The following is a 15,399-nucleotide window of genomic DNA, read 5'->3' as shown; positions in this document are numbered from 1 at the left end:
AAATCTCATTCTTCATTTCCTTCCCCATTTTCCTTTCCTTTCATCTGTCTCGTCACACAAAGAACAATCCAAGACTTGCAAGCTAATAACCAACATAAAGTGCATGATAACATTTGCAAAAGATTCCACTCTTTAAAGGTTGTTGAGTGTCTGATTAAATCTCCTATTAAATCATGTTTTTATGATGATTTTCAATTCATTAGCTGTGTTTTTAGAATTGAAATAGATGGTGTGCAAGCGTTCACCATCTCCTGTCATTAATTTCCTAAAAAACAAAAAAAAAACTGATCCGAAAACAAAAATAGTAAACGTAAGAAAATAAAGTGTGCTTGACGCAGAAGTTTTTCCTTTCTTAATTTTTTTTTAATTTTTGCTTGGCTTAGGAACTCTAACAACAGATAGATTCTATATTAACTCTGTAGTTTTTGTTTTTTTTTCCTCTTTAATGATTAGGGTTTATGCTTAATACTTCTAAATTTAGTAACGAGATTGTTTTCTTTCTCTCTTATTAGATATTATTGACGACGTTTACGATTCTTTTCTCAAACCCTTTTCCTTCAACCTCAATCTAAATATTGTCTTCCTCGATTCTAATTAATCTAGTTCCTGGCTGCATCAGTTTGAATTTACAGGAGTCTATAAGCATCTGAGTAATTCACATCTTCACAAGAATCTATGGTGATGTTATATGCTTACACTCCATGTAAATTTGTGCCTTTAAGAAAAAATAAACACAGCCCCATGATTCTTGAAAGTGATATGATTTTGATCTCGTTGTGGAAGAAACCGAGCAGAAGGGTTTTTCTTTGCTAGCAAGGGAATGATCAAAAGGTCAAATGTTGAGCTTTGAGTGCAAGCATGAAATCATCACTACAAACCCTAAAATAGTATTGTTAATTGGGTGCTAGCATCTGCAGCAGATATTGATTCTTGCCCATTATGGAATTCATGTCCAGAAAGACAAAACTCAGTGCGCGCTCACTCGCTCGCTTTTGGAATGCCAACTCTTTACTCCAAGGCAAGGCATGGATAGTGCTTATCTTCTTCTTTGGGCTCCTTTGGCCCACCGTGTAACCATCGTGTTTTATTATTGAATTTTTTTAAAAAAGAAAATTTATTTTAATATATTTTTAAATAAAAAATATTTTAAAAATAATATCTATTATTTTCTTAAACATCTTCTTCTTGACTATGAATGCCAAATAGATTCATAATAGTTAGGTAAAGCTCCGTTTGATTATATGATTTAGTATAGTAGGATTTGTGTTTTGTCGGACCAGAAATTTGAAAATATTTAACTAATTAATATATACTACAACTTTGCATGGATTTTATTAAAGACCCTGTCATGAAATCTTGGTTAAGAAAAACATTATAATTTACAAAAATTTTTAATTTATATTTTTAATCCATAAACATAAAAATTATCGTAATATCAAATATATATTAAATCATATTTGTTAATACAGGAATTAATTTGAGAAATGATATGTCAACTCGCAATCTACTAGGTTAATTATTTTTATAAAAACATTATTATTACTATTTAAAAAAAAATTGTTAGTGCTGATCTAGTAAGGTTTCATGTGAGTGTGTTTTCCGGTTAACTGGAAACCTCTCACCTGAGTAGTGTCTAGATCACAAATTTCTCGTGTTAGAGCATCGAGCCAGCTTCAAGTTAGGTCATTTGTCACATCCACTACTTGATCTTGATGATGACGACGACTTGGGTAGGTGTCTGCTGCAACCCTTCAAATGAAAAACTAGCAGATTACGTAAAAAATAAAATAAAATAAATAAATAAATAAAGGCCAGCTGTATTGCGAAGATTACGAGTATCATTTTAGCTTGGAAAACACCTTGACAGACTCCTATGTTTGACCTCTTATTAAATTCGAGTTTCAAACGTTGTAGTTTCTGTTAGTTTACACGCGACACGCTATGATGCAATTCAAATTATTTTTTTTTTAATGTAATAAAAAATATTTAGATGATAAAGAATTCTTTGATATTTTTATTAAATATAGTTGTGGATTCAATATTAAAATCTTTTGATTTAATTTTTTTTATCTAACATAGATTTAAAACTAAATTATATATGAGTTGTCTTGATATGATCTGGGCAATTTGGTTAGTTTAGAGACATCCTAATTGATCAATAAAAATTACAAGGTTGAAATTGAAAATAAATGATGAATTTAACATAACAACACGACTCGTTGCTTAGCCTGGTTTGAGATTAAACCATCTAAAAGTTGTTTTGACATGATTTATTCGACTTGATTGTTACAGAGACAATCGAGACGGCTGTTAAAAAAAATTTGAGGATAAAATTGAAAAAAAATAAATAAATTTAAAATAAAAAAGAGGAGTGGAAAAAATAGGAGGGAAGGGGGGCAATTGAAAACAAAAAAGAGAAGGTTCATCGTTAATATAAACAACTTGCCTAGCATAGTTTGAAATTAAATTGCACGAGAGTTATTTTGATGTGATTCAGTCAATTTAACCGATACAAAAAAAATTAAGATGATTGTTAAAAAATATATAAAGATGAAATTAAAAAATAAAAAATAAAATAAAAAAAGGGAGGAATGGAAAAAATGGGAGGGGAGGGGGGGCAATTAAAAGAAAAAAATGAGGAGCTTCATTGTTCATATAAATAGCTTGCTTAGCCTAGATTTGAAATTAAACTATATTGGAGACGTGATTCATTCAACTTGACTAATGACAATTGTTAAAAAAGTTCGAGAATAAAATTAAAAAAAATAATTTGAAATAAAAAAAAAGGAGTAGACAAAAAAATGGAAAGGGAAGGGGCACTTGAGAAAAAAAAAAAAGAAGAAAAAGAATAGCTCTATCTGTATAAACAATGAAGCTATTAAGTAATAAGCTAAAGGGTGTGGGGAATTCACTGTTCACCCACACCCAATGCATTGTTGTAATCCACCGTGCATTCCTCTTTTCTTTTCTTTTCTTTTCTCCTTTTTTTTTATTTTTTTGTCACTTTTTTATTTTTTTTACTTTTTTTTTTTGCACTTTCCCCCCCTTTTTCTTTTTTCTTTTCATTTTGTTTTCCCAAAATTATTTTTGTCAATTTTACTTTTTTAATATTGAGCTGGTTAAAAATTTCGCTTTGTAATTTTTTTCCTTTAAAATAATGTGGATTGCTACGGTGTTTTCCCACAAGGTTTTTCTATTTTATTTTTTTATTTTTCAAAATTATATTTGTTGATTTTATTTTTTTAATATTGAGTTGATAGAGAATTTAGTTTTATAATTTTTTTTCTTTAAAACATTGTTAATTGCTACAGTGTTTCTCCACATGGTTTTTTTTGTTTTTGTTTTTTTATGATTTTTTCTAAAATTATCCTTTTCAATTTTATTTTTTAATATTGAGCTGGTTAAGAATTACAATTACAATATGTAAGGGAAGCATTGTAGCTTTCCTCGCAAATTACTGTGGATTGCCACAATGTTTTTTCCCACATAGTTTTTTTTTTGTTTTTTTTTGTTTTTTTCTAAAATTGTCTTTGTAAATTTTATTTTTTTAATATTAAGCTAGTTAAGAATTATAATTACAAGTAAATACAAATAAGGCTAAATCATGTGGGGGAAACACTATAACTTTCCTCACAAACACTATAGATTGATATAATTTTTTCTCAAATGGTTTTTTTTCCAGCTAGTTTTGTGTTTTTTTTTTTGTAATATTTTTTCTAAAATTATCTTTGTCAATGTTATTTTTTTAATATTGAGCTGGTTAGAATTTAACTTTGTAATAAAGCTTAATCACGTGAGGAAAGCACTGTAACTTTCCTCACAAAACACTGTGGATTGTTACAGTGTCTCTCCACATATTTTTTTTTCTTATGATTTTTTTAAAATTATCTTTGTCAATTTTATTTTTTTAATATTGAGCTGGTTGAGAATTACAATTATAAGCCATTATAAATAAGACTAAATCATGTGGGGAAGTACTGTAGCTTTCATCAGAAAACACTATGAATTGCTAAAGTGTTTCCAGCATGTTTTTTTGTCCCTGTTTTTTTTTGTGTTTTTTTTTAAATTATCTTTATCGATTTTATTTTTTTAATATTGAGCTGATTGAGAATTTAGCTATGTAATTTTTTTTTCCTTTAAAACTTTGTGAATTGCTGCAGTGTTTTCTCACATGATTTGTTATATGATTTTTTCCAAAATTATCTTTGTTGATTTTTTTTTGAATATTGAGTTGGTTAAAAATTATAATTACAATAAAACTAAATCATATGGGGAAAGCGTTGTTGTTTTCCTCACAAAACATTGTAGATTACTACAGTATTTCTCTAAATGAATTTTTTTTTTATGATTCTTTCTAAAATTATCTTTGTCGATTGTATTGGGGAAAACAATGTAGTTTTCCTCAAAAAACATTGTCAATTGCTGGTTCAGTTTCTAAGTTTTTTTTTATCAATTATTAGCTCCATCATACCTTTAGTTTCTATTACTTATCTAGTGCTGATTCATAATTATAATATTATCAAGTATATTTATTTTATAAATTCATAGCAGCACACGGACATGCCATCTCGTATTGACTCAAATTCATTTAGTATAGTTGTAATTCCGACACAAGGAGAAAGTTTGAAATTAGCTGTAACTCCTATTAATTCTAATAAAAAGAATTTTGGTCTTTGAATCTATGCTAAAAACTGAACCATAGTTGTAAGATGCACCTGACTCAAGTTCTGGGATGTGAATTCAGCATGTTAATTTTTGGGTTAATAGATTAATTTTAGTTTTAATCTTTTTAAAAAAACCTAAAACAACATCATTTTATAAGTTAAAAAAAAAACTAAAATAACATTATTTTAATATAAAAAATAATTTGATACAAAACTCAGCTAAAACCAGACCTTAATATAATAAGTCATTGAGTTTACTCACAAAAGCCCAAGCATGAACTGAACCACTCTTACATATACTTTTTAAAAGTGTTTGAGAATGTGATAACAATTATTTTTTTAATTTTTTTATTTAAAAATATATCAAAATAATATATATTTTTTTATTTTTTAAAATTATTTTTGATATCAGCACATCAAAACAATAAAAAAATATAAAAAAATTAATTTTTAAATTAAAAAAATTAAAATTTATCCAACTCTTATTCGAAAGACAATAACAGACAAGTTCCAATGTAAAGCATGAGCTGAGAAATGGCCAGATAAGAATGGCTACAAAAGAACCCAACCAATTGTACCACAACCTCAGTGACGCACAATTTACATATGTTACAGCACTAAAAATACTCGCAATGTGAAAGAATTCGTATAGTCTAGGTTAAATAAAAAACTAGCAATTCTCACCTAATATATCAGTCGATTTTTTTATTAAATTATAATAATTTTTAAATTGCTATAAGGAAAAAAATCCAGAAAATTTTATTTATTACATTTTAGATATTTAATTTTAATCCTTTTTAGTCTAAAACATATTTTTTTAGATTAATAAAAGCATAAGTGATAGACTTGATATGATGATTAGCTAGGAAAGAGCATGAGGCAGTAAATCACTGGATTAACCCACAGGTTTCTGGGTCAATCATTTTAATTAAAACAACAATTCTTTTTTTTTTTCTAGCTATTGACCCGACCTATTTTGATTAAGTAAATCAAATAACTAAGAACCTAACTGGATCACATAGATTTCACTAAGTTAATATTTTTTTCTAGATTAAACTTTGAATCTCAAGATTTTCAGATTAATTCATATTTGAAATTGTGATATAAAATGTTTTTTAAAATATTATATATTTAAAAATATATCAAAATAATATTTTATATATATATATATATATATACACACCAACACTGTATTAAAATGATTAAAATATATTAATTTGATTTTTTAAAAATAAAAACCTAAAAAAAATGGCACTCACAAGCAGGAAAGGAACAACTAAACATGTCTCTTTTACCGTAAATACTCGAGTAAAAAATCAACAATAGGAACCTGATTCATAAATCATATTATGCACTGTAGATTTTGCAGTCAGGCCCAGCACTGTAAGGCTCAAGACTAGAGACAGGCCTTCGAGGATTAGTGGTCAAAAAACTATTTGGAGCTTCTATCACCAAACTAGTACTGTCAGAAAGTACTGAAAACACTTTATTGGGTTTTCAATTTCAGACCCAAACAAAAGGACTAATGAAAGAAGACAAAGTAAAACAAAAAGGTCCAAGCTTTAGAGTTGTTTTGGGTTATGTTTTTGGTCCTTGTAAGAAATTCAACTGATGTTCATTCAAAACAGCAGAACCTAAGATTTCAGGTAATGATATTATTAGCTCGGATCCTTTGTTTGTTACATCAGATTCTGTCTTAATTTTAATTTACAAGGTTTATTATTGTCTGTGATATGCTAATAAAGAATCTTCCTTCCTTTCTTTGTCTAAAAAAAATTCCTCTTTCTTAAAAGGGGTAAGCTTGTTTTGTCTACTGATTTCATTTTCAAACCCTTTAAGGTGAATATTTGAACTTGATCTGTTCTAGCTCAATTTCTAGAAAAATGGAAAACCGGTTCACTTTCAATTTCATGTTTTTGTGCTGTTTTGAGGCTTTTTTATGTGCGAGTCTGTTGAGTCCGTGTTCACTGTTTTTTGGATACCAAATGTTAACCCTTTTGTTTAAAGGTTTTTTAGTGAATTGCTGTTTGTGTTGGTTGTCTCTAACTTGGTGCATGTGCTTGCATTCTGCAGAAATATAAAAGTTTAGCAACTTTTGCAACATTTCTGTGGAGATCTTGCAGTTTTTTGGCATGGAAGTTTGTGTCATTTGAATCATTTTCATTCTGCAACAAAATCCTGTTCTCTTTGTAGCATAGGTAATTCCATCAGATTTTTCTGTAAGTTTTGGTTATTGTTTATGAAGTGAAAGATATGGAAGAAGGGAAGCCATGTATGCGGAGAGAGTGGTGATTCAAAGGGGGGTTTGTGTTAAGCTAAAACTGTGATTTTGCTTATTCAGAAGTAATTTTAATGGAAGAATCACCAGGTGAAGGCTCGATAGACAAGTCCAGGGTTTTGAATGTAAAGCCCTTGCGGACTCTTACTCCAGTATTCTCCGCACCACCAAACTCTAATTCTTTTCCTCAAGGTTCTGCACCTTTCGTTTGTGTTCCACCAGCAGGTCCTTTCCCACCTGGAGTTTCTCCTTTCTTTCCATTTTCCGGTATACCAAATCAATCTGTCCCTTCTGGTGACCACACCCCAATATCATCAGCAGTTCCAATCAATTCATTTCGGTCACCTGAGCCTCCATCTGCAAGGGCAGCAAATGGAAATGCTGGGTCATCAAGGAGGGCTAACAGAAACAACAGGGTTGTGGAAGAAGATGGGTACGGTGACAACCAAACTTGGAGTTCACAGAGTATATCTCAGAAGAGGACAAGAGGCAAAAAGGATAAAATTGCCTCTCCTGATGTTGACATGGATGTGATGGTAGAAAATATTTACCAATCATATAACCTCGTGGAATTTGAAGAAGCACGACGATATAATGGTGATAAAGATTCTGTAGGATGTGTACTCCTGGTTTTCAATCTGCTCCGAAGACAAATCGTACAGCTTGAAGATTCAAAGGAAGCCACTGCAGGACAATCAAGGCGCCCTGACTTAAAAGCAGGCAATGTTTTGATGACCAAAGGAGTTCGGACTAATGCCAAGAAGAGAGTTGGAGCTGTACCCGGTGTTGAAATTGGAGATATTTTCTTTTTTAGAATGGAATTGTGCACCATTGGACTGCATGCTCCGATCATGGCTGGAATAGATTACATGTCAGTCAAGGTCAGTCAAGATGAAGAACCAATAGCTGTTAGCATTGTTTCATCTGGGGGATACGAGGATGATGTTGAGGAAGATGATGGCTTGATTTACTCTGGCCAGGGCAAAGAAATGGATCAGAAGCTTGAAAGGGGTAACCTTGCACTGGAGAAAAGCTTGCATCGTGGTAATGACATTAGAGTAACCAGGGGTATAAAGGATGTGGGAAATCCAACCGGAAAGGTATATGTGTATGACGGTCTATATAGAATCCAGGAGTCATGGGTGGAGAAAGGAAAGTCTGGTTCCAATGTTTTTAGATATAAGTTGGGTAGGTTACCTGGCCAGCCTGATGCATACAAAATGTGGAAAAAAATTCAGCAATGGAAGGATGGTATTATTCCTAGGATGGGGATTATACTACCTGATCTTACTTCTGGGGCCGAAACTTTACCAGTTTCTCTTGTGAATGATGTTGATCATGAAAAGGGGCCTGCCTATTTCAATTATTCTCCTACCCTAAAGTATTCAAAACCAGTACCGAGGGATCCTTTTGTTGGCTGTGCTTGCAATGGTGCTTGTCTTCCAGGAAACGAGAATTGTGATTGTGTTCAGAAAAATGGAGGCTATCTTCCTCATATTGTGAATGGGGTTATTGTGAGTCAAAAATCTGTGATATATGAGTGTGGTCCTCCCTGCCGGTGCCCTCCAACTTGCCGCAATCGTGTGTCCCAGGGTGGTCTAAGAGTTCGTTTGGAGGTGTTTAAAACTAAGGATAGAGGTTGGGGCTTAAGATCCTGGGATCCCATACGAGCTGGAGCATTTATATGTGTATATGCAGGAGAAGCTGTCGATGATTCTGAGGCACAAGAGCTTGCAGGTGAAAACGAAGATGATCACATTTTTGATGGTACCCGCATTTATCAGCCAGTGGAAGTTTTGCCTGGTGATTTAAATAATGCTCCAAACCTTCAATTTCCTCTTATAATAAATGCCAGAAATGCTGGGAATGTAGCTCGTTTTATAAATCACAGCTGCTCTCCAAATCTGTTCTGGCAGCCAGTTTTACGGGGAAATAGCAAGGAGTTTGATCTCCATATTGCATTTTATGCTATCAGACACGTTCCTCCTATGACAGAGTTGACATATAGTTATGGAATGGTACCACCTGAAAAAGCAGATCGTGGGAAGAAAAAATGCTTCTGTGGATCACCAAAGTGCAGAGGTTTTTTCTATTGATGGTCCATTTACTGGAGCATTTGGATAAGGATAGTCCTTGCTAACTCATGCTTCCAGAAGAAGGTTTGTATTCCAACTTCATCACTTAGTTTTTGCTCGCTGGGGGAAAATTTTTTTCCTTGTTTTTCCTCAAATGCTCATAAATTTACTGAACTGTTTCAATGCATAACAAAGTGCTATGTGGCTGATTTTTAAGTTATTTACAAAATAAATATGACTGATTATCCCAAGTACACTAAATATTCATGTTTCTTTCTTCCCTTCATCTTGCAGCCAGTTTTATTCATACCTGTAACATGTTTTCCAATCTGGATGCTTCACACTTTGGAAATCATGCATTTTCTTTATATATGCACTTGATTAAATTTAGACCTTGTTTGAATTTATTTTGGTAAAAATTCTTTCAAAATATCCCATGAAGTGCTGTTTTAATACGGGAAAGTGGTTTATAGAACTGCAAGGTCATTTGTATGACTATAACTCTTAAACAACTCTTTTTTTTTTCCACTCATGAAGATGTATGAAGCAGGCCTCCACAAGGCCATCAAAGGGGGACTCTTTTAATGATCCTCGTCATATGTATGTGTTTGAAAGAAGGTAGAGCACTAGATTCATGCTGCAATGGGCTAGAGACATTACAGCAAATCCTGCATCTTACTGCCATTCATGGTTTAAGAAATCTTAAGATTTTGAATTTCCAAGTATCAAATCTCATATTTGTGTTCATGATTGGAGAAGATTAGATACTGGATCACACAAGTTATATACTCTGGTTCAATTGTAGATTCAGTTAGAACATTTTGAAATATATCAGAATTGCTTTGCTGCTTCTATGTATGAATGTGTGCTTTCTTATGTACACGAAAATTTTGGTGCCCATACTTACCTTTTGAAACTGAAGCTCACTTCTGCTTGTTCCCTTTTCCACCATCAGCTATTTTTGCAGTCCGTGGCGAGAAAAGCACCAGGATGTCTCAGTAAATTCCTGTGTTTCCAGCAGCTGTTGGTGGTAATTCGGTCATTGTAATATGAAATATTAGGATGCAGACTTGTAACTTGGTTTAGTTGTTATCCCATCGAGTAGTTCTTGCCTAGTTTGTGAAGTTCACTCGTATTTAATAATGATTGATGTGCCCAGAAGTTTTCCTAGTTGCACTCATTTTTTCAGTCATTTTATACGCGCTTAGTTGCATCCATTTTTGTTTGAATAGGAAAAGGAGTGATTTGTAGTTGAATATGAAGTGAAGCTTAGGTTTTGATGGCTGTTGTTCTAAGACTCCCGACCATTTTTGCAGCAAAGAGGTTTGCAGTGGTGAGAAAATGGAGGGTTTTTTTTTTTTGTTGAAATTAACACAATGGTTAAAAAATTTAGCCAAAATAACTCAGCTGGAAAAACTTATTTGTGAAAATAGCAGAGTCACAGATCTCACATGTGTGACTTTAAAATTGCATGGCAGAGGCATTTTTCTAGCCTTTCAACTCACAATTGGTCATACATGTGAGACTAATGTGTTGTGTTATTTTTATGGAGAAGTTTTCAGCAATTCTATTTTGATAAATTCTTTTCTCACTGTGCTAAGTTTTTTTTTTTAAAAAAAAAAAACTGGAGAGGTCCTCCAAAAATGGAGTTTTTTTCTTCTTAAATTAACACAATGGTTAAAAAATTTAGGTAAAATAGCTCAACTGGAAACTTATAAAATTGCAACTCACAAGTGGTACATGCGCATGTGAGACTAGTGTGCCTCGTGTTATTTTCGCATGTAAATTTTCAGCTATGCTATTGAAACTTTTTTTTTTCTTTGTTGTGCTAAGTTTTTGGTTTTTTAAAAAAACTGGAGAGGTCCTCCAAGATCACGTGCAACTAAATAAGTTGAAGGGAAGAGATCTGCATTTGCAGTTCAAAGTAGCTGGAGTTTTTTATTTGTTACAAAAACTGCTTTATCAATAAGATTCAAGCACATGAAAAGAAAAAATTAGTGAAGCAACTCATTCTATTTAACAGTGGTATTTAGAAGGAAATCTGAGGCTACTTTATGGTTGGAACTATTTCATTTCAGAGGGCATTAGATGTGGCAAATTAACCTTTCATCACTGATTTTAGTAGCCCCAAAATACTTGGCTGCTACCAAAAACATGGCCAACATCTCTTTTTACAAGAGACAAGTATCACAAGCATGATGTTATTAAACTTTGAAACTATTTGGCTGGTAAGTGGATGTGTTCTCTACCTCTGTCCAAGAATGGCACCTCAGTGTCAGATAAATAATGCTTAACACAGAGAGATAAGAGATCGTCTGGTCTTGATACTTTAGTGAACTTACGGGTGTCCAAAGTCTCATAGTTTGAACAGAGAATCTTAAAAAAACAAAAACCAGGGGCTTTATTCTGAAATTGGACCTTATTTTAACCACTTTAGCCCGCGAAAAAACCGTTGGAAATCGTTGTTTGGTGGGAAAAGTTGACAGCAAAGGTTGCAAGAGAGAGAGACAGAGATTGGTAATAGGATTGGTGTGTGTGATCTGGGAGGTTTTTGTCATTTTTTTTTTCTTGAAGAGAGAAGAAAGTGACAAAAAAAAACCCACTTTTCTTTTGATTTCAATCCAAAAGAAAACATTTTTTTTCATAAAGTTTTTTTTTTGGATTGATTTCATGTGGGTTTGATTTTGAAGGAGCTTTTGTTGCTTAATATTTGTCAATAGAAAAGGAACAGGTATAAGAGTTGGAGATCTTCCTGTAATAAGGGAACAGCGATGGACCCTCCTTCCACACCAAAATCAAGGAGGCTCTATCAAATTTGGAAGGGAAACAATGTAATCCTTTTTTCTCACCTTCTGCATATCGTCATTCTCTCTACTATGAATCTATCGATTTCTTTGATTACTGGTTTATTACTAATGATATTTTAAGGGGATCTAATCAATGTGCCTTAAACCAATGTTTCTTTATAAAATCAAGGGATGTGCCTTAATCAAATGTTTCTTTATAAAATATCAGCTGCAATTATTAGTAATACTTTAGTTAATCAGAGGAAAGAGTCCCAGAATTATAATCGGTAAATGTGTTTCGAAATGAGTGTTGCTGGCTCGTTATTGACACGACAATCGATGAGTATTTTGCAGTAGTTAGAGATGGATTTGACGAATTTGATGGGAAACTGCAGTTACAGATTGTTATGTTTTCTAATTTCTGGACCAGGACTAACAAGCTTCTTGTTCTGATATCAGAAATTTCTTTGTGGTGGGAGAGCAGTCTTTGGTCCTGATGCATCATCTCTATTCTTGACAACATTTTTAATTGGAGGTCCTGCAATAGCATTCTGCATAAAGATGCTGCTGCTGATAATCAGAAATGATGATCCACAGTATGACTATCCAGTACTAGTCGGGGGAATGGTCCTCACTATTATGGTTGGTAAATTGAAGTTTCTTGGTAATGATAGACCTCGTGCAGCCAATAATTTTTTAGTCTGACCTGATAAAATATCACGCAGGACTTCTTATTTCTCTTCTTGACGTCAGGTAGAGATCCAGGAATAATCCCCAGAAACTCTCAGCCACCTGAATCAGATGAATCGGTTGGCGTTGTTACCCAATCTATGGAGTGGGTTAATAACAAAATTGCTGACTTGAAATTGCATCGTACAAAGGATATAGTTGTTAATGGCCACAGTATTAAATTGAAGTTCTGTGACACTTGTCTGTTATATCGTCCGCCACGAGCTTCACATTGCTCCATCTGCAACAATTGTATTCAGAAGTTTGATCATCATTGTCCATGGGTGGGTCAGTGCATTGGACTGGTAAGTTACTTCCTGGTATTCTTTAGGATTTGAAGATCTCTTGAATATTTGAATGTTCTGTGCTATCTGAAACATGTGGACGTTTCTGATAATGTATGAACACATTTGTTAACTTGGACTATATACAATCAAACCATCTCTTCTTTAGGTTATAGTAGTTGATTGAGGTTATGTACATTTATATGATTGGTTTTGCGCATTTGAAAGTGTTACAGACAGACTTCATGGAGTGTAAAAGTTATTAATAATCCTTAGATATGTTATTATGGAACTCCAAGCCAGAGAAAGTTGCATTTTGGACTTCGCTCATGATTGATCATGCACTCTATTGAATCATTCCTGCTCATGTTTTGAAATTCTGAAATTTGCTGTTCCTGCTTTAGAGAGCCTGCATAGTTTTTTTTGACAGACACTAACCAGCTTCTTCCATGTTGATGCCGTTTGCAGCGCAACTACCCATACTTCATAGGCTTTATATCCACATCAACCACTTTGTGCATATATGTGTTCGTGTTTTCTTGGTTCAATGTTCTCCGGCAACAGGGAACTTTGTGGAGCATTATGTCTCATGACGTTCTATCTGTTGTTCTCATTGCGTACTGCTTTGTAGCTGTCTGGTTTGTTGGTGGGCTTACGCTTTTCCACGTCTACCTGATTAGCACCAACCAGGTATGGCATTTACAAATGATTAACAGAATCTAATGTTTGTGCTGCCGCTTTCTTTTTTATCTCATAAAGTGAACAAGGCAATTCAATCAATTTTATTCGCAGCGAATATACTTTCTTAGCATTCAACTTCTGTTTTGGCCCTTCATCATATGCTGCAAGTTACCTCTCTAGCTACAATCCGTGCATTGTTCGCCACTCTTGTATCTGATTCTGTTGCCTCTCATTCATCACAGACCACTTATGAAAATTTCCGGTACCGCTATGATAAGAAGGAAAACCCCTTCACCAGAGGGATACTAAAGAACTGTAAACAAGTATTCTTCTCGAAGATCCCAGCTTCAGCAATCAATTTCCGAGAATGGGTGTCAGAAGATGATGATTCTTTAATTGGTAGTTCAGACATAAATGGAAACTTCATTGGGAAAGGGAAATTTGACATAGAAAAGGGAGGTAAATTTGGCAAAGATGGGGCCATACATCTTCCAAGTGTTTTGCAGAATTTGGATTACGGCAGTCTTAATGATAATTTGAAGAAAAAGGGAGAAGGAAAAGCTGCATTTGACCCCTTTTTCTTTCCTGCTGATCAAGAACAAACAAATTTACCACAGACCTCCAGGGATAAAAGCAGTGCTGCTGAAGACAAAAGGAAACAATAGCTTTTATGATAGCTAGACGTTCATCCAAGGTAAATGTAGTTCTTTTAACCTGTCCATGACGTATGCACTGATGCTTTTATGAAAGAATAATGTGATCCAGAACACTAAAATCATAGATAATCCAGTAAACCAATTCTGCATAGAACTCAAACACCTTGGCAGCTTTGAAACAGTGCATCAAAGTCGCATAGCAGTTGACAGATTAATGAACTTAAGTTTGGTGATGATACCAAGTAAAATGAAAGCTTGTTGTTGTATCAAATGCTGTATAGAAACAATGAAGTAAACAATTTCTTTTTGTTGAATTGAAATTCAATCTATTCCATGTGTACAAAAACAAAAAGTTGAAATGGAGGTGTTTTTCGGCAAGTCGGATGGCTTAGAACATAGAAGAACTGAACAGCAATTTGCTTGATTTTTTGTTGTTTTGTTTTTCAGACTCAATTTTTGAGATGTTTTTATATCTGGTGTACAAATTGTTCATATGAATAAAGTAGATGAGAGTGTAAATAGTGAACTGGGCAGTCATTATGGGAAGATTAGAGGTTGGTCCATGAATATACTCTGCATTAGACTTTGCAAATGCTACAATGGCTAGTTTAGATTATTGTTGGAAATTCACTTCAAAACTGTCATTAAAACAAAATTATTTTATGTTTCTGTCTCTGTCCTAATACACTAACCAAAAGCAATTGTTAACCAATGCAAGATGTGGATCAAACCAAACACATTAGCAGAACCCATTGGAGCAATTACTAATAAAATCTACCAGTAAGACAGTTTTCGTTCACTCTAATATGACTTGTGTGGTGATTTTCCAACAAATCTTTCTGTTCAATTGTGATGAACTTATGCATAATCTTACGAGTTCTATATACATATAAAATCTTTGTTAATTGTTACAAAACAAATGTGGGGATAACACTTGACAGCGATTTTGCCAGCTCTATTCTAGATACACATGGCAACAAAAAGAATGGCTGGCTACGATTTAAAGCCAGATTGTAGCCTTGGTATCTCTCTATGATAAGCACTAAAGCTGGAACCCTAGAATGGCAGGTTTTGTCTGGCCTGTTTGAGCCCATGAGATGAGAGGCTTGTTGAAAGAAATTGCCTCACGGCATTATCAACGATAAGCTGACAAACAAACCCTGTTGATACCTTGTTTCGGCTTGTGCAGACAAGTCTAAACAGAAGCCTTCCATTTGTCTTCTCAGTAATTTCTAGGCTCTTTAAA

General features: G+C 33.4%; 2 protein-coding genes across 7 annotated transcripts; both read left to right on the top strand.

Annotated features, from left to right (window-relative positions):
- Positions 1-6,145: 6,145 nt before the first annotated feature.
- On the top strand, positions 6,146-10,187 carry LOC7463781 (histone-lysine N-methyltransferase, H3 lysine-9 specific SUVH1). 5 transcript variants are annotated; one of them, XM_024587479.2, is made up of 3 exons: positions 6,146-6,310; positions 6,738-9,101; positions 9,973-10,187. In XM_024587479.2, the coding sequence occupies exon 2, from the start codon at positions 7,017-7,019 to the stop codon at positions 9,036-9,038; it is 2,022 nt and encodes a 673-aa protein (XP_024443247.1). In that variant the 5' UTR covers positions 6,146-6,310; positions 6,738-7,016; the 3' UTR covers positions 9,039-9,101; positions 9,973-10,187. The 5 variants fall into 5 exon arrangements, with proteins under 5 accessions (XP_024443247.1, XP_024443250.1, XP_024443249.1 ...); XM_024587482.2 differs by lacking the exon at positions 9,973-10,187 and adding an exon at positions 9,555-9,861; XM_024587481.2 differs by having other exon boundaries at positions 6,147-6,310; positions 6,910-9,101.
- Positions 10,188-10,991: 804 nt separating this feature from the next.
- On the top strand, positions 10,992-14,679 carry LOC7453747 (probable protein S-acyltransferase 1). Of its 2 annotated transcripts, none has more exons than XM_024587485.2 (5): positions 10,992-11,848; positions 12,263-12,467; positions 12,557-12,837; positions 13,285-13,506; positions 13,740-14,679. In XM_024587485.2, exons 1-5 carry the CDS (start codon positions 11,789-11,791, stop codon positions 14,160-14,162), a joined length of 1,191 nt encoding a protein of 396 aa, XP_024443253.1. In that variant the 5' UTR covers positions 10,992-11,788; the 3' UTR covers positions 14,163-14,679. The 2 variants fall into 2 exon arrangements, with proteins under 2 accessions (XP_024443253.1, XP_002323200.2); XM_002323164.4 differs by having other exon boundaries at positions 10,999-11,848; positions 12,263-12,445; positions 12,529-12,837.
- The last annotated feature ends 720 nt before the right edge of the window (positions 14,680-15,399 follow it).

Source organism: Populus trichocarpa, chromosome 16, assembly GCF_000002775.5.
Source record: "Populus trichocarpa isolate Nisqually-1 chromosome 16, P.trichocarpa_v4.1, whole genome shotgun sequence".
NCBI lineage: Eukaryota > Viridiplantae > Streptophyta > Magnoliopsida > Malpighiales > Salicaceae > Populus > Populus trichocarpa.
Note: the sequence above shows the minus strand (reverse complement) of the source record. Positions and strands in the feature narration are given on the sequence as shown.

Excerpts from the sequence above, each read along its gene's own strand:
- LOC7463781 (XM_024587479.2), top strand. The coding sequence starts at position 7,017 with ATGGAAGAATCACCAGGTGAAGGCTCGATAGACAAGTCCAGGGTTTTG.
- LOC7453747 (XM_002323164.4), top strand. The coding sequence starts at position 11,789 with ATGGACCCTCCTTCCACACCAAAATCAAGGAGGCTCTATCAAATTTGG. Across the intron at positions 11,849-12,262 it reads AAATTTGGAAGGGAAACAAT|AAATTTCTTTGTGGTGGGAG; the intron begins GTAATCCTTTTT and ends TTCTGATATCAG. Across the intron at positions 13,507-13,739 it reads ACCTGATTAGCACCAACCAG|ACCACTTATGAAAATTTCCG; the intron begins GTATGGCATTTA and ends CATTCATCACAG.